At 34.3% G+C, this 19370-nt stretch overlaps 1 protein-coding gene across 1 annotated transcript in view; it reads right to left on the minus strand.

The window, feature by feature from the left end:
• Positions 1–2074: 2074 nt before the first annotated feature.
• afg1lb (AFG1 like ATPase b) overlaps positions 2075–19370 on the minus strand; it is a 32063-nt gene continuing 14767 nt past the window's right edge. The window contains exons 8-13 of the mRNA XM_051138435.1: positions 10739–10821; positions 8652–8722; positions 8373–8473; positions 5208–5348; positions 3124–3237; positions 2075–2810 (exon numbers count right to left, since the gene is read on the minus strand). Coding sequence (XP_050994392.1) covers positions 2682–2810; positions 3124–3237; positions 5208–5348; positions 8373–8473; positions 8652–8722; positions 10739–10821 — 639 coding nt within the window. The 3' untranslated portion in view covers positions 2075–2681. The remainder of the gene's footprint in view (positions 2811–3123; positions 3238–5207; positions 5349–8372; positions 8474–8651; positions 8723–10738; positions 10822–19370) is intronic.

Raw genomic sequence — 19370 nt, forward strand, 5'->3', positions numbered from 1 at the left:
TGTCACACTCTGTTAGCACCAGCCTATCTACAAAGTTCACTCTCTGCCAAATATTGTCCTATCCTAACAAACCATACATCAGTGGAGAACTTATGATGATGATAATCTCAATTTTCAAAAAAAATGACCTTTATGAGTGGTTTTGTGGTCCAGGGTCACAAATTATATTTCAGGCCTATAGCAAAAGCAGTGAACAGTTTCAAATTTGTACTTTCACAGTTTTTTTTGTTTTACTTTCTTCCTTTCTTGGATCTTTTCATTTAAAACTCTACTTCAAAATGAATGTAAAATTACCCATTCCCTTCATGAAAGAAAATAATGTGGGTTGGTAAATAACATTTTAATTTTAACGGAACAATTTGTTTTAAAAAATGGCTAACGAAAATATTTAGTAATTAACTAAAATAAACGAGTTTTACCTGCTCTGGGGTCAGTGGCAAATGTTGAGGCATGTCTTGTATTTACCTTCCGCTGGCCCTTTAATCCCAGCGTGAAGTCGTTCTTCATGACACGCCCCCTGCTGCCATCCTCGTTTTATTCAAACACATGACGTAATTCATAATCAAGAAATTTGCTCTGCCGTTTGCTCTCCTCCAGTACAGTGACGTCTTATCAAAACACGAGCACGTCTTTGTTCCTGCAGGGATGCGTATTTTCTCGGGCGCGGTGAATTCGACGATGCTTGTAAAGGAATGCGCGCTCTTCCACCTGTCTGCATCGACACAGTCGCATTAATCGAGATACATAATAAGATTAATAATGACATTACTGCACCTGTAAAAACATACAGAACACATGTTATGACATAATCGGCACGACGTGTAAGATATTATAGTGGTGCCATTCGGTGATACAAGTGCATGGCCAACAACAAGTGTCACTAAAGACTGTTTTTCTCATTCAGTCACTATGTAACAATTGTTTGCTCCTCTATTCACTCCTTATCTTTTCAAAATCAACCCTCCCCCTTCTGTCTCCCTTTCCTTTGTTCCTGCATGGATGGAAAAGTCTGCAGGTGACCTCTACAAGAACTGTGAAGAGATGGGCCTACTAGCTCTGTTCCTCAATACCTCAGACAACATGTTTCCAGTAATGTCCCTGTAGATTACATATTTTGTCATGTGGAAGCTGAACAGTAGATATGATGTGTCAGTCCAAGGTCTGTTGTTGGACGTGTATATGGCACTTGTTTTCCTGTATAAATGTTTGGTCAGTATTCCTGAGGATATGGTAATAGATGTACTGATTTGTTAGTAGGTGAGGGTGCCTAGTCTAGTTCTCTCTGGGAGGAACAGATAGGGAGCTGCAGTGTGCTTTCCTAGTGTCATGTAAAACAATAACACCGAGCACGTGGGTGTGAACAGGCAACAGAACTATCTTCTACTGCCACCTTCAGACCAAAATCAGAAATGACAGAAAATAGACCCTTTAAATGTTAAAGGGACAGTTCACCCAAAAATGAAAATGCTGTAATTAATTACTCACCCTCATGTGGTTCTAAACCCACAGGGCCTAAACCCATAGGGTTCATCTTCAGAACACAAATAAAGATATTCTGGATGAAATATGTGAAATTTCTGACCCTCCATAGATAGTAACGCAACTGAAATGTTCCTAGGCCCAGAAACGTAGTAAGAACATCAGTAAAACAATCCATGTGACATCAGTAGTTCAACCGTAATTTTACAAAGCTACAACAATACTTCTTGTGCGCAAAGAAAACAACATTTCACTTATATTGCTGTCCATGCATGCCCGTCAGAAAGCTCTTGGAATTTATCAAAAATATCTTAATTTGTGTTCTGAAGATGAATGAAAGTCTTACTAGTTTGGAACAACATGAGGATGAGTAAATAATGATACGATTTTAAAGGAACTGGTCTGGTGGCTGTTCTTGGAGTTTATATTAAGGTTTGTTCCATGATAATAAAATAAAATAAAATAAAAGATAAGATAAGATAAGACAAGATAAGATAAGATTAGATAAGAGTGTAGTTTTGTTTGTGGAAATTCATCTTGTCAGTTCAGCATTTAGTGGTACCACAACCAGAACAATGTTTAATGTTTTATTGTAAACATTTTAATAATTTAAGAATGAAAGCCAATTTCCACCACATCAGAAAAAAATCATCATCATAATTATTATAATTCATAAATAATCATAATTATTGCATATAGTTAAAATTTGAAATAAAAACTCATAATTATGTCTGTTTATGTCAAGATAATTTATGACTTTTGTCATAATTTATCTCATAAATATTCTCAGAATTATTACTTTTTATGTACTTTTTTTAAAAACAAGTTATTACTTATATATGAAAACATGCTTCCATATTTAATGAAGCATAAATGCATAAATTCACACTTTAAAACATTTAAATTTTGGCAATACATTGTATTCCCTCAGTGAACATATTCCAAAGTACATAATGTACTAAACACCAACAAATACATTATCCACTAGAGGGTGCTAGACGTCTCCTTTTGACAGCATGCATTTTCCTACTGCAGTCAGTGAGCTTTGCATTTTAATGGTAATGTGAGCATATGGATGATTCCACTTGCTTTTAAAGTAACAAGATGAGGCTTGTTTATGGAGATTAAAAAATACCATCCCAAATGTTATGCGAGGATGGACTCTATTAAGAGGTAGTTGAAAACTGCAAGGGAGTTTCAGTTCATGTTTGACTCCGATCCCCACTTAGCCAGTACTGTTCTGTCTGCATCTCTGTGAGGCGAGATATTGTCCTCTGGAAGGCAAAGACCTCTTCATCTGCTGTGAACAATGTCAGCCGCTCACTGGCCTCCTGAGCAAAATAAATGCAGTTCTGATGAGCGATTACAAATGCATTTATGCAAAAATGAGACAGAACCAAGACTTGTTAAAATAAACTAGAAAGATTTTATCTATTCTAAAGGGTTGATTTCAATACATGGCCACAAATTTTTACATGTCACTGTTGCCTGCGTAGTATAATAGTATATAAATAGTACTAAAATAACAGTTGTGGACTGGTAGAAAGCATTTTTCAGATTTGTTATGCATACAATATTAATGTGTGCTGTCAGTATGTGTTTATGTAATGCCTATAGGTGGCACTGTTAGGGTGTTGTCATTACATCAGTCAGGCCGAGTTCATCTATCATCAGGCGATCTCTTGCTTCCTCTCCAGTCATTGGTCCCTGATCAAGAAGGCGGTGTAATGATGCATCAGCCAGTATCACCACTCTAACCTGAGAGTTTAGACACAAAAAGTGAACCGTATAAATAGTTTTGTGCTAACAGAGTACAACAAAGGTGAATAACATGAAAAACAAGTGTTTTTCCATTCTGAAAATTAACATGTTTAACAGGGCTCGCATTTGGGACTGAAAACTACTGCGTGCGATTATGAAAACATTTAGGAGCACCAGTGTGACTGACCCGATCAGCATATTTGTGTTTGCGCTGAGGGAGCTTCAAAGCTTTCTCCGTGTTTTTGCAATGTTGAGTAATCTATCACAGACATCTCTCACGAATCCGTTCATAAAGTGAGATTCATAGTGCAGTGCAGAGAGCTTCGTTTACTATAATGGAACTTTGTGAGATTATGATAAACTAAGATGAGTGACAGCTTTTAATGATTTTTAAGGGAGTTTGTAAATGAGATTTTGATTTAATATAACAAATAAAATAAAAAGTTAATATTAAGTGATTACTTTGTCTGAGTGTAACACTATTGCCTGATTTTGCTATATTTCGTCGTCAAAAATAGTTTTAAACAAGTCACAACTGAACCGCTGCACATCTTCATTCAAACACAGCAATGTTCCATTTATGAATGAACATGCGTTTTTAAACAAATCTAGCGAGTCAATAATTCACAATAACACTTGCTTTATTCCTGAATGAATCAGACGTATAAACAAATCAAATGAATGAATGATTCAATAATTAAATCAGTGACTTGCCGCCACCTACTGGCAGTTTTAGTTTCATTTTTAAAGGAGTCCACTTCCAGAACAACAATTTACAGATAATGTACTCACCACCTTGTCATCCAAGATGTTCATGTCTTTCTTTCTTCAGTCATAAAGAAATTGTGTTTTTTGAGGAAACCTTTTCAGCATTTTTCTTCATATAATGGACTGATATGGTGCTCTGAGTTTGAACTTCCAAAATATAGTTTAAATGCAGCTTCAAACGATCCCAAATGTGGCTGTAAACGATCCCAGCCAAGGAAGAAGGGTCTTGTCTAGCGAAACGATCTGTTATTTTCATTTAAAAAAAATACAATTTAAATACTTTTTAATCTCAAACACTCATCTTGTCTTGCTCTCCCTGAACTCTGTGTATTCTAGCTCAAGACAGTTAGGGTATGTCGAAAAACTCAGATCGTATTTTCTCCCTCAACTTCAAAAATCATTTCAAAATCATCCTACATCGCTGCAGAAGTTCTGAACCAGTCTTCAACCATTTGAAGCTGCATTTAAACTGCATTTTGGAAGTTCAACCTCGGGGCACCATATCAGTCCATTATATGGGTAAAAATCCTGAAATGTTTTCCTCAAAAAACATAATTTCTTGACGACTGAAGAAAAAAAGACATGAACATGGGGGTGAGTACATTATCTGTAAATTGTTGTTCTGTAAGTGGACTTCTCCTTCTCCTTTTCATTCATTTAAATCATTTAATATTTCTATATTCAAAATGTTATATTTAAAACATCAATATCAACATGAATTTATGAATTTGATTGCACTCATGCCACCTCTGAGCCTCATTAAACATGAAAATGCACGTACAAGCCACTTTTGTGTTCTTGTGTTCTACCTCTGTAGTAAAAATCAATTTTGTTAATACTGATTTCATTTGATTGATGAATTATTCTACTTATTCTTATTCTGTTGTTTTAATCAGAACACTTTAAAAGCTTATAAAATATATACATTTTTAAAATTTGACATAAAAGATGACAGTTTTAATAAGGTTAGAAAAATGCCATTACAAAGGTAAAAACAAAATTCCCCTGTAAATCACTTTAAGGAGACAAATATCACCTCGTAATGGGAAGGCTAATTTTTGATCAGATTTTTGGATTATTGTTTGGAAGGTGCTCCTAAAATAAGAAAAAGTAAAAGAAAAGTAAGCATAGAGCCCAGTTTAAGGTCTATGTAAGCTTGAAGGAAGTCAGGGTTATTATGTGTTTTGAAGACTCATTACCTTTTGGTCATAAAAGTTGTCAATGAGTGTGGTGAAGCGTCTCGCCTGGTCCTTCATTCCGAGTCGAAAGGGAGGAATGTTTCGTATGATGACCGTGTCAAACCGCCGTGCGATTTCTAAATAATCACCTGCACCCAATGGCTTTAACAACAAATGAACACAAACACACATAAAAAAAATTAGATGACATTACTGATTAAACAGAGCTTTTTAGCCATTTTCTTGATATTTAGTGAGCTCTTCTGCTTAATATAGGATAGTTCATCAAAAAACTAAAATTATCTTTATTTACTCATTCTCATGAGGTTTTGCTTCATTTTTGATTTCTATCCATTGTAATTAAATGTAAAAAATGACTACATTATTCAAAACAGAAAAATGAAAATCATACAGATATAGAATGATATGAGAATGAGTAAATAATTATTTTTTAAAAGAAATTAATGCATGAAGGATGATTTCAAATAAATGAATGATGTTCTTTTGAACTTACTAATTATTATTATAATATATATATATATATATATATATATATATATATATATATATATATATATATATATATAACATATGTTGTTATATTTAAAAAAAAATCTTACCAACCCTAAACTTTTGAACAGTAATGTATATTATGTTTAGAAGTATAATATAAAACGCAAATTCATCTTCTTCACCATCAAGGTCTTTCCACCTTGACAGTGATTGAGAGGGAAACTTCACTGATGTCTCTGAAGTCTTGGCATATACCTTTTTACCCATCCATCTCTCTCATCTCATGTGCTTATTCCCTCTTGAATTTTTGTCTCTAATCTTCTATTTCATCCTATATTCTGTATCTTCTCTGGGTAATATGTATCTCTGTGGTAACTAAGTGGAAAGGCACATTAACACATGCTGACATAGTCCCAACTGCATTAGCCTGACCATGAAGATGAAGAAGTTGAGGACTCTTCAGACAAATCCACACACGTACACGCACACGCACACTCACACTCACACACAAACACACACACACACACACACACTCGCTCACACTCTCAGTACATTGAAGTGAACAGCGCTCTCAAAAGCACTGAAGGACGCAGAGACAGTGCCTCGGCTCCATTAGAGAGCAGCATACTCATTCTTTCTTTCCTTCACAAACAAAAAAAGGGAGCATCATACTGGTAAACCAAGTCCAAGGTTACATACATAAACAAGCGCACACACATACAAGCTGGCTTGGAGTAGCCATAGAGGCTGCCGTGATAAAAATGAAGGTGTAGAGAGTTGGATGGATGAAGACATGGGCAATTACGTAGTATCAGGAGAGTAGGATGATGGTTTTGGTAGTAGTAGATGAACATGGGAAAAACAAAGTGCAAAAAGCAGAGTGATACATAAGGGAGAATAAAGTAAGCTCTCTGAGAGAGTAAAATATTTTCCCCTTATATACTGACCAGGGATCATCCTTTTTTTAATAGAAGGCAAAGGTTAAACTGTGATTTTTGAGGATTTTTCAAATCTGGCAATGAATCTGGTGTCCCAGGAAAGACATGATTTTCTTTCCATCCCAAGAATAGTAACCTGTGTTGAAATGCGTTTGTGTCTGGATAAGAAATTTTTTGAATTAAATTTTTTTTATTCAGCAATAATGCATTAAATTGGTCAAGAGTGGCAATATATACAGGAATAAATGGCATAAAATATTTTAAAATCTAAAGCAGTTATTTTAAGTTCATTTAAAAAAAAAAAATTAAATGACATTTTTACTGTATTTTTAGTCAGTCAAAAGTATTTGAACAGTAAGATTTGTAATGTTTTTAAAGAAGTCTCTTCTGCTCATTAAGCTTGCATTTATTTGATCCAAGATACGGCAAAAGCAGTAATATTGTGAAAGATTTCTACTATGTAAAATAATTATTTTCTGTTTGAATATGTTTTAAAATATAATTTATTCCTGTGATCATTTCAGCAACATTTTCGGCATCATTACTCCAGTCTTTAGTTTCACATGATCCTTCAGAAACATCATTATTATTATTATTATTATCATCAATATTTAAAATAGTTGAGTACATTTTTGTTTCAGGATTCTTTGATGAATACAAAGATCAGCATTTTAATTTAATTTATTAATATAATAATTTAGATTTAATAATTATTATTATATAAATTTATACTTTTATTTAGCAAGGATGCTTTAAATTGATCAAAAGTGATGGTAAAGACATTTATAATGTTACAAAAGATTTCTATTTCAGATAAATACTGTTCTTATGAACTTTCTATTCATTAAAGAAACCTGAAAATCTGCTTAGCAGTTTTCAACATAATAATACTAATTTTTTGTTTGTTTGTTTGTTTGTTTTTTTTAACATCAATTGAAAATATTAGAATGATTTCTGAAGGGTCATATGACTGGAGTAATGATGTTAAAAATTCAGCTTTGAAATCAGGAATAAACTACATTTTAAAATATATTCAAACATTATATTCAAGTAGAACACAGTTCTTTTAAATAGTAAAAATATTTCAAAATGGATTGTTTTTGCTGTACTTTTGATCAATAAATGCAGACTTGGTGAGCAGAAGAGACTTCTTTAAAAAACATAAATTTTACTGTTCAAAAACTTTTGACTGGTAGTGTAAATGCAGCCTTGGTGAGCATAAATGACTTCTCTCTAAATTCTCTTAAAGATCTTATTAAACCCAATGTTTTAAGTTACATTCATAAAAATGTAAAAATCAAGCAAATTACATATTAAACAAAACAAAACAAAAAACTGAAACATACAAATAAAATGAATATACAAAAAAAGCCTTTATGGTACTTCCAGGTCCGATGGCCGAATTTTTTTGACCTTGGTGGTCCTGGTTTCAAAACAGGGGCTTTTTATGATTTTACTGGAACTGAAAGTGGCCCACATTGGAAGACAGGGGAAGTATAATGCTTAAATGTAATGAATTTTCTTTCTTTATTTTTTTCTTTATTTATGTAGAGTGATTACACTGACTAAATATAGTTGGAATGACAAGCCCCTAATATTTTTATATTCTTTTTTTTTTTTGTATAAAAATTCCAATTTAACCCATGCCTTCCTATATCCACATCTAAAACGTTTAGAAAAGACACCACAAACAAGATCCTAAATCATCATTTCATGTCATTTTCTCCACACTCACTCGCTCACACAACTCTTGGAAGGTGCAGTCTGCGATGGTTCCACAGGTCCGGCTCAGGGTCACTTCTCTTCCCTGCACGTTCAGCACCCTTGGCCTGGTTACTATCAATGGTTAAAGGCAAACATACAGTTACTGATTGCAAGTGAAAGATCTAACACTTTAGTACTGAAATAATAAGGTCCACAACACTACAAGATCAAACCTCACCCACTAAGTCAAGAAATATCCACTCTTAACCTTACAGCCCCCTTCTATGCAAAGGCAAATGAACTCGCTTACCGTCATTTTGTCTGTACGCCAGTTCCTCAAACAGCGTATTGACAGCATTCTCTGCATCAGGCTCACTTGATCTATGGAAAGCGAGTGAAAGAGAGAGATAATTGAATATGAAATTAACCAGGTTTGAAGTGGTCACATCAAACAGTGCGTGCTGAAGGCTTGTGTTTGAATTTTCACAGTGCCTCAATAGAACAGGATGTTGGATTCAAAACGCAAACATTGAGAGAGTGTGAATAAGAGGGAGCAGCAATCAGGTGTCAACAAACACATGCATATTAACATCCTCTAAAAGAGCAGCTGTTGAGATAAAGGGTTTATAATAAGTCAGAAAAAGACGCAGAGTGTATATTTATATTAATGTGCACTCGTGAAATGTAATTCTTCCCTTGCCATTCATTATCAGTTCTGTTTTCTCTTCTCAGTCGGAGGCGATTGTAACATTTTAAATTTTTCCCTTTTCCAAATCTACCTGCAATCTTTAATAAGAGACAAGTAAAGAATATATGATATATAATGTTTAATTTGATAAATACACTATCAAAAGCAGAATTTTCAACAGCCACTGTTTCAGTTTCACATTCTAACATGCTGATTTGGTGCTCAGGAAACATTTCTTATTATTATTCTTATTATTATGTTAAAAAGTTGCGCTACTTTCATTTTTGTGGAAAAATGAATAGTAGAGTTCAGAACAGAATTTATATTAAATACCAAAATATTTTCGTAACAATATACATGTATTTACTGTCACTTTTGATTAGCTTTTGATTAGGGCTGCAAAACGATTACTTGCGATTAATCACATACAAAATAAAAGTTTGCACTTGCCTAATATATGTGTGTGTACTGTGTGTAATTATTATGTCTATATAAATACACACAAATTAATGTATATATTTAAGAGAAATGTTTATGTACAAAATAGTTTTATTTATATATATATATATATATATATACATTCTAGAATAATTATAATAAATACATATAAATATTTCTTAAATATGTACATGAATGTGCTTGTATTTATATATACATAATAATTACACACAGTACACACACATATTTTAGACAAACTCAAACTCTGTATGCGATTAATCATGATTAAGCGTTTGCCAGCCCTACTGTTGATTTAATGTGCCCTTTTTAAAAATTCTTCAAAAAAATTGAAACATTTCTTATTATTATTGTCAATATTTAAAACAGTTGAGTACATTTTTTTCAGAATTCTTTGATGAATAGAAAGATCTAAAGATCAGCATTTATCTGAAATAAAAAGCATTTGTAACATTATACACTATACCATTCAAAAGCTTGGAGTCAGTATAACTTTTATTTTATTTATTTATTTATTTATTTATTGAATAGAAATTATAGAAATTAATACTTTGATTTAGCAAGGATGCTTTAAATTAATCAAAAGCGATGATAAAATTAGTATAATGTTACAAAAGATTCTATTTCAGATAGATGCTGTTCTTCAGAACTATCAATTCATCAAAGAAACCTGAAAAGAATTCTACTCAGCTGTTTTTAAGATCATCATAATAATAATAATAATAATAATAATAATAATTTTTTACAAATTATTTTCAAATCAGAATACTATAATGATTTCTAAAGGATTATGTGAATGGAGTAATTATGCTAAAATCACACGAATGAGTTACATTTTAAAACTATTATTTTAAATAGTAAAAAAAAAAATTAAAAAATAAAAATTGTACTGTTTTTGCTGTACTTTGGATCACATAAATACAGGCTTGGTGAGCAGAAAGACTTCTTTAAAAAACATTAAACACCTTACTGTTCAAAAACTTTTGGCTGGTAGTGTATATGTATAATTTGTTAGAAATAATACAAGTTATTTCTTCTTACTATTATTATCAGTATTAAAAACACTTCTGCTTTTTAAAGCCATAAAAGTCTAAGTACTGGAGATCCAATAAGCAAACAAACAAAGAAATAATTACTTCATTAAACACTTAATTAGTGTACTGTGATACAGTTCACCCAAACCACCTTCCAGCTTTTTAATAATTACCAGTTTAATACCAGTTTTCTCACAAAGCGAGAAAGAGTTGACTTACACGTAGTATACTTTTCCTGCTACTTCCATTTCTCTTGTCCGGTAATCTATTCCAGTGTCAAGACGGACAGTATGACAGTGCTCCTGTACGGTAAAGAGAGAAATATGATGAATAAAGAATAGCTGCAAATAAGAAGAGAAAAAAGTAACAGTGTTAAATGACAGAAGTTTTGTTGTTTTCCAATACACAGCTCACCCCTAGGGGGTGACAATGCCACATGTAGATTTCTAAAACACTAATTATAATTGCTATAACAAAATAATACTGATACCATGTGATCCATATTATTATCCGTATGATTAAGACTTACATCAAGTTTGAACTTTTCTAATGACTTTAAACTATTGTTTTAGCATCCTGGTATTAATAGTAATATCTTACGTGGTCTAAACAATAAATACATTATTATTAAACACATCTGAGTAATGATACACTTTATCAGTTTTCACAGTGCAAGTATAGAAGTGCCTTTCAACTTGTTTTTGCATATCATGAACTTGCTAGTGAAATTAGTTTAGGGTCAAATAATAATAATGCGTACTAACTACGTCAGCACTGTTAAACATGTTACTCGCTCAATTTTATTGAGTGACTGTGTGGAACCACAGTATATCAAACCTCTGTGACGAAAAAAACATTAAAAAAAGGAACAAAATGCTGGAGAAACGATGACAAAAATGACTGATGAAAAGGAAGGGTGATTATTTTTAACAGGATGTGGATAATATGTGGTATTTAGGCGAGAGGCCTTTGCCTGAATCAGTCCTCAATGACAGCTCCAGCGAATTATGAAATCAGTGAATTTTCCGCCACCCTCCTCCTTGAACTAAAGATAATTAGCAATCACCACACAGAGCGAGAGAGGAGCGATCTATTCCTCTTCTTCCTGTATCTCTCGCCTCTTCCCCCCATTCTCCAGCGCTGTCAACTTTTCTCTCTCGAGCGCAGAGTTCCGCGTCCGAGCCAATTGGCTGAATCAGCCGTAATGACAGGCTGACAAACCGCGAGCAGAAGAACACAAAAGGAAAAGTGTCACTTCATCAACCCTGCTCGACCTTGTCACCAGGCCGCCGTGTAAACAGCCGCCACGGCCACGACAACCACGCTTCCCCAGCAGCCATCAAAACGGGTTATTCCTCTGCACACACCCTATTCTGTTTTTTTTTTCCTTTTTGTAAAAACTTTCCATTTCTGCAAGTACATCTTAACGGTTGATGGGCCATCTCGCAGGAGAGTAATCGTGAGGAGGGAGAGGGGGAGAGAAATACAATCAGTAATGATTCCAGTGCATGGTTCTTTATAATCAGTTGAAGACACGTCCTCTTGTGGATCATTGCATGATTATGGCCTTTGATGGGTTCATTAAGGACTCATAACTCCTCAAAGATCTTCATCGTCGGCCCTTGTCAACTCAGAATGCACTTTGCCACGCAAATCTGATGCACATCTTTGGCCTTCAACAAGACCTGCACGACCTCTCAAAGTGTGCAGGATCTCCTAACTGACTGACCTTTTAATAAAATAACTAAAACCGGTTTCTATGGAATTAAAATTGCAACTGAAATGACATCACTAGTGGCCAATTCTGGCCATGTTGACAACTTTTTAAGAGATTTAACTTTTTAAGAGATTCCTTCAATAAAACATCCTCACTCCAAAAGCCAACCCAGTGTTGTTGTAAAAGTTGTAAAATTGCAGAAAAAGTAGTTAAATCTATCTATCTAAATTACACTTCATTATCAAATATATTTTTAGTTTTTGTAATACCATTATGCAATATTGCAAAAATAAAATAAATTAATTGAAATATGAAATATTTATATAATAATAATAATAATAATAATAATAATATTTATTGTATTTTTGTAATACCCTACATGCCCTTAAAGATATTTAAAAATTTTATTGATTTTTGAAATGTTTAAAATGTAATTTATTCCTGTGATTTCAAAGCTGAATTTTTAGCATCATTAAACGATTGATTTATGTTTGAAAAAAATATTAATAATAAACAATTATTATTATTATTATTATTATTGTTATTATTTATTATTATTATGTTGAAAAAAGCTAAGTAGATTTTTTTCAGAAATCAGGTTTTTTGATGAATTGAAAGTTCAGAAGAACAGCATTTATTTGAAATAGAAATCTTTTGTAACATTATAAATGTCTTTATCATCACTTTTGATAAATTGAAAACGTCCTTGCTAAGTAAACATTTTAATATCTATAATATCTTTGTGTATATCATTTCTAGTGTATAATGTTACAAAATTACATTTTTCTTTAAATTTCAGATAAATGCTGATCTTTGGATATTTCTATTCATCAAATAATCCTGAAAAAAAAAAAATGTACTCAACTGCTTTGAACATTGATAATAATAATAATTAATAAAAATAATGATTTCTGAAGGATCATGTGAGACTGAAGACTGGAGTAATGACGCTGAAAATTTAGCTTTGATTACAGGAATACATTTTAAAAATATATTCAAATAAAAAGCAGTTATTTTGAATAGTAAAAATATTTCACAATATTTACTGCTTTCACTGTATTGTAGATCAAATAAATGCAGGCTTGGTGAGCAGAAGAGACTTCTTTAAAAAACATTAAAAATCTTACACTTCAAAAACTTTTATATATACAAACTTTTATTTTGAATGCGATTAATCAATTTGGCAGCACTACAAAAAATATAAAGAACAAATAAAATACATTTAAAATAAATCTGATTAATTATCAATTTTATAGTCAAAGTCTCATTGAATATGCCCACAGCTTCCCTTCACAACCATTTAGAATGAAAATGAAGTCTGTCTCTCTTTCTGTCCGTCTTGCTCTCTCGCTCTCTCTTTCTATCTCTTCTCCACTCCTCAAAAAAGTTGCCTTTGAGTTTTTCAAAGCAAGGGTTGCCATTGAGCTCCAACAAAAGCTAAGGATAGCTGGCGATTGGACCCTGATGAGGTCCACTACCTCATTACTGACAGCCGAAAACATTTGATGCTTTTTTCCCTCCTGTTTGGGAGGAAGAGGGGCGGATTGACAGAGCCTGGCTTAAGGAGCGCGCGCTGGGAGAACTGAAAAAGAGAGGTGGCAGAGGGGGACAGGGGGGAAAGGTTGTAGTCCATTCATCTTTGTGTGTCTTACAGCCTCTGTGGCTAGGAGAAAAGAAAAGGGGGGGTGGAAGCAGGGGCGGGGTAAAAAGAGAACGAGAGACAGCTTAAAACACTGCCTTTATGCTTTTGAGTCCAGGACGACTCCTCTTACATCAAAGTGTTTTTACCACTGCGGTGTGTGATTTTGTCTCCCTCTCTGTGTGTGTGTGCGTGTCTTGAGTGAATGTATTGAGAGATTAGTTGACTAGTGAGTGTGTGTGAGGGAGAGAAAGAGAGAGAGAGAGCGCTATGGGGGTGGTTAACGACGTGAACGCACTAATTACGCCTAATTATCTATTCCCTTTACATGTAACCGGCTTTGTTAGTTACTCAGAACGCTCTCAAAACATACTCAAAATGTTCTCACAACCTCTCCTTGCCCTGTCCAGGACTCTTAAAGAAACATCACCCTTGGAACATCTGTCCCGCTTTGAAAGCACAGACCCCCCAGACCTCCGCAGAGGCCACAGGCCACAGCCCTCATCCTCTCCATCACAATCACTCGCTCCTCGGTCTTTGCTAATCTGCGCCTGCTAAAAACATGACTGACTAACTTTAGTGGTGACTTGGCAAAACAACATCTTTTGAGTGACTGTTAACGAATGTCAAAGCCTTAAATGTTGGTCTTACGGCTTATTCGCACTAAAGCCAGAAGTTTTGAAAGAGGAAAAACATGACTAACAACTAACTTAATTTTCAGGAAATTACCTAATTTTGCAGTAGTTTGTATAGAAAACAATGTTTGGACGTATTTTGTGTTTTAATGTTTCTTAGTCGTATTGACCTTGGTGTAAACAGGCTTTTAGACATCAAATCGAAAAGTAATAGCAGCAAGAAAAGAGACAACGTCATTACTGGCATCCACTTTTCTGTCCTTCTCTCTGTTATTGGATGTCTCTAATAGGTCTGTCTTATTAACTGCCTCTAATTAATCAGATCAAGAAGGAGTCAGTCTGTCTAGTCAACTATTTTTCAAATACTTCAGGGTTCTGTAAAAGTTTAGACTTTTTTATGATAAAAAGACTCTGAAGGAGAGCAAAGATGAGAAATATTAGAAATAGGTTAACAAAAGGTCAGTGGAACAATAGCAGCCATCCAACATAAATTGCCTCTTTTCATTTTTGCTCCATCTTCAAGTCATTCAATCTTCATACACTCATCCTTACCCATCAGAGACCTTCACCATGAAAACACACGCGCACACACACGCACACACACACAAGACCAAGACGACCATATGTAGCATTTAGTCCAACCAAAGGAACACAGGGAACAGCAGAGAAAAGCAATTAGCCAAAATGAAGACAGACATTTGAGCAAAAATAAGATCATCATACATTGTGTTACTCGTGAATACGCGTCAATGGCTGCAATTGGAAAAAAAAAACGCTATTTTATTTTCTTTGTGCACAAAAAGTATTCTTGTAGCTTCATACAACTATTGTTGCCCCACTAATGTCACATGGACTATTTTAACGACATCCTTACTACCTTTCTGGGCCTTGAACGTGTCAGTTGTGTTGCTGTCTATTGAGGGTCAGAAATCTTAATTTGTGTTCCGAAGATGAAAAAAGGTCTTATTGGTTTGGAACAACATGAGGGTGAATAATTAATGACAGAATTGTCATTTTTGGGTGAACTATCCCTTTAATAGAAATAGATTTCAATATTATATAGTTGAAGTCAAAAGTTTACATACACCTTGCAAAATATGCCAAATGTTAATTCTTTTACCAAAATAAGAGGGATCAAACAAATTGCATGTTATTTTTTATTTAGTACTGACCTGATAAAGGGATTTCACATAGTGGGGTTTACATATAGTCCACAAGAGAAAATCATAGTTGAATTGATAAAAATGACCCTGTTCAAAAGTTTACATACACTTGATTCTCAATACAGTGTTGTTACCTGAATGATCCACAGCTGTGTTTTTTTGTTTGTTTAGTGATAGTTGTTCATGAGTCCCTTGTTTGTTCAGAACAGTTAAACTGCCCAGTGTTCTTCAAAAAAATCCTTCAGGTCCCACTGATTCTTTGGCTTTTCAGCATTTTTGTGTTTTTGAACTCTTTCCAACAATGACTGCATGGTTTTAAGATCCATCTTTTCACACTGAGGACAACTGAGGGACTCATATGCAACTGTTACAGAAGGTTTAAACACTCACTGATGCTCCAAAAGGAAAAACAATGCATTAAGAGCCAGGGGTGAAAACTTTTGAACAGAATGAGGATGTGTACATTTTTCTTATTTTGCCTAAATAATTGTTTCATTTAGTGCTGCCCTTCAAAAGCTACAAATAAGTTAAATTTACCCTGATCTTCAAATTCAAAAAATGCTGAAAAACCAAAGAACTTGTGGAACCTGAAGGATTTTTCTGAAGAACAGCGGGCAGTTTAACTGTTTAGAACAAACAAGGGACTCATGAACAACTATCACTAAACAAAAAAAACAAACAAAAAAAACAGGGTCATTTTTATAAATTCAACCATTATTTTTTCTTGTGGACTATATGTAAACGTCTTTATGTGAAATATCTTATTCAGGTCAGTACTAAATAAAAATAACATGCGTTTTGTATGATCCCTCTTATTTTGGTCAAATTAACATTTTGCAGATTCTGCAAGGTGCATGTAAACTTTTGACTTCAACTGTATTGTGTTTTTAAATCATATTTGAATAATTACTGAATTAATGTGTTCAACTGACAGCCCTATATTTTGAATAATATTTTTGTAGGCAAATAAACATTACCACCCTGAAGAGAGATTAAGATATATAGAAGGAGAACAGTCAAGAGCCAGTGAGTGCATTTCAGTGAGTCTGTCACACATTATTAGGCTTGACCAGGCATGAGAAGAGGCACTTGGGCCACCCTAGTTACCCTAAACTGGGATCCTCAGTTGCCCCAAAACCAGATGGCCTGACAAAGAACTTCGAACGTTAGCTGTGCAAGGCAGGGCGAGAGGTATTCAGCACTCTTACTAGGCCAGATTAACACAGGGCAGAATAGAGGGTGACTTTAAGGACCCCAGGGAATTGACAGAGACTGGCTGAACCAGAGTGACTGTGCTGGGCCACTGACCATAAAAGACCCAGGGGTCAAACTAAGAAAAATCACAACCTGAATGAAGCGTCTAGCAGCTTTTATTTTTAGCACATTCTGCTGAGGGGGGGATTCCTTAACTATGAGGAATACTACAATATAATGTGGATTAGAAAGACATTGTATAGCCAGTCATCAAAGCATCCTCTCATTCTATCGCTCTTCAAGATCACAGAGTGAAAAGAAACATGTGAAGGATGACTGGTTTGTATCGCCGTTAGTGCCCCCTTACAATTATGATGACCCAAAAATGAATATTTGCTAAAAATTTACTCACCCTCAAGCCATCAGAGATGTAGATAAATTTGTTTGTTCATCTGAACAGATTTGGAGAAATTTTGCATTATGTAATTTGCTCACCAATGCATGGAAATGCAGTGAATGGGTGCCATCAGAATGAGAGTCCAAACAGCTGATAAAAACATCACAATAATTCACAATTAATCCACATGACTCTAGTCCATTAGTTAACATCTTGTGAAGCAAAATTTCATCTTTATAATAAACAAATGATCCTTAAGATGTTTTTAACTTTAAAGGAGTCCAATATCCATAATATTGAGTCTGAATCAGGAAAGAAATATGCACAAATCAAGCACTGCTCAAAAGCGAGAAGAGTCAATGATATAAGAGGACAACAGGGAATGGACTTTTACACATTTTTTTATTATTACAGATTATAGATTCCTATTTTGGCCAGAAATAAAGATTTAAAGTTAAAACAACTTAAAGGAGAAGTTCACTTCCAAAACAAAAATTTCCAGATAATTTACTCAACCCTCTGTCATATGAGATCTTCATGTATTTCTTTCTTCAGTCGTAAAGAAATTATGTTTTTTGAGGAAAACATTTCAGGATTTTTCTCCGTATAGTGGACTTCTATGGTGCCCATGAGTTTGAACTTCCAAAGTGCAGCTTCAGTGCAGCTTCAAAGGGCTCTAAACGATCCCAGCCAAGGAATAAGGGTCCTATCTAGTGAAATGATCATTAATTTTCTAAGAAAAAATGAGAATTGATATACTTTTTAACCTCAAATGCTCATCTTGTCTAGCTCTGTGTGAACTCTGTGTATTCCAGTTCAAGACAGCTAGGCTATGTCGAAAAACTGATTCCTTCAAAGGGAAAAAGTCCCATCTAATTTTCTCCTCCAACTTCAAAATCATCCTACATCGCTGCAGAAGTACTGACCGAGTGTTTACAATATAAACATGCAAAGAAGATCAAACACACTTTACAAAAAAAGGTAAAACAGCGATGTAGGACGATTGTTGGAGAAGAAAATGAGATGGGATTTTTTTGACATACCCTAACTGTCTTAAACCGGAAAACACAAGAGTTCACGCAGAGCTAGACAAGATGAGCGCTTGAGGTTAAAAAGTATATAAATTGTCAATTTATTTTAGAAAATGACTGATCGTTTTGCTAGATAAGACACTTCTTTCTCGGCTGGGATCATTTAGAGCCCTTTGGAGCTGCATTTAAACTGCATTTTGGAAGTTCAAACCCCACTATATGGAGAGAAATCCTTCCTCAAAAACAATTTCTTTACGACTGAAGAAAGAAAGACATGAACATCTTGGATGACAATGGGGTGAGCACATTATCTGTAAAATCTTGTTTTGTAAGTGAACAAACACAAAGCTTTTCACTTCACAAGACATCACTTGATAGGAGTTCTGTGGATTACTTTATTGTGATGTTTTTACCAGCTATCCATTCTGACGGCACCCATTCACTGCAGAGGATCCATTGTTGAGCAAGAGCTGTAATGCTGAATTTCTCCAAATCTGTTTGGATGAAGAGACAAACTCATCAAAATCTTGCATGACCCAAGAATAAATTTCTTTAACAGCATGCTCAATATCTAAGTAGAAAACAAAAAAAAAGAAAAACATAGAAAGAATGTTACTTTTCACATACATTTACAGCCACAAACGTTAAAACGCTCAATGTGTTGATACCAATCAAATGTGCAAGAATGTGGCCAGCTGTAAAATGCCTGAAAATGATGGTCTGATTATTTATGATGGAAAGCTGTCGCAGGATGATGGTAATTACCCAGACAGCACACAGGATAATGCCAATACCTGCTTAAAATAATACAATTAACTTGCAAAGCAGATCAGAGCATTGCTGGCGTCCACGGCCGGGTGCACTTTGAAATGCAAGCAGCTTCACGCAATGCCGTCTCATTCCAGCCAACCCACGCCAGTCATTAAACGGCCTCCATGTCTGTCACACTCTCTCTCTGAGTCTGTTGCTCTCATCTCCAGGTATGATCAAAGCTGTCTTTTTTGTGTTTTGTGCGTTTTGCAAACACATATGGGGTTGTGTATTTTTACCTGTGAACAAAATACATCAAAAACCA

This window comes from Labeo rohita, chromosome 20, assembly GCF_022985175.1.
Source record: "Labeo rohita strain BAU-BD-2019 chromosome 20, IGBB_LRoh.1.0, whole genome shotgun sequence".
Taxonomy (NCBI): Eukaryota; Metazoa; Chordata; class Actinopteri; order Cypriniformes; family Cyprinidae; genus Labeo; species Labeo rohita.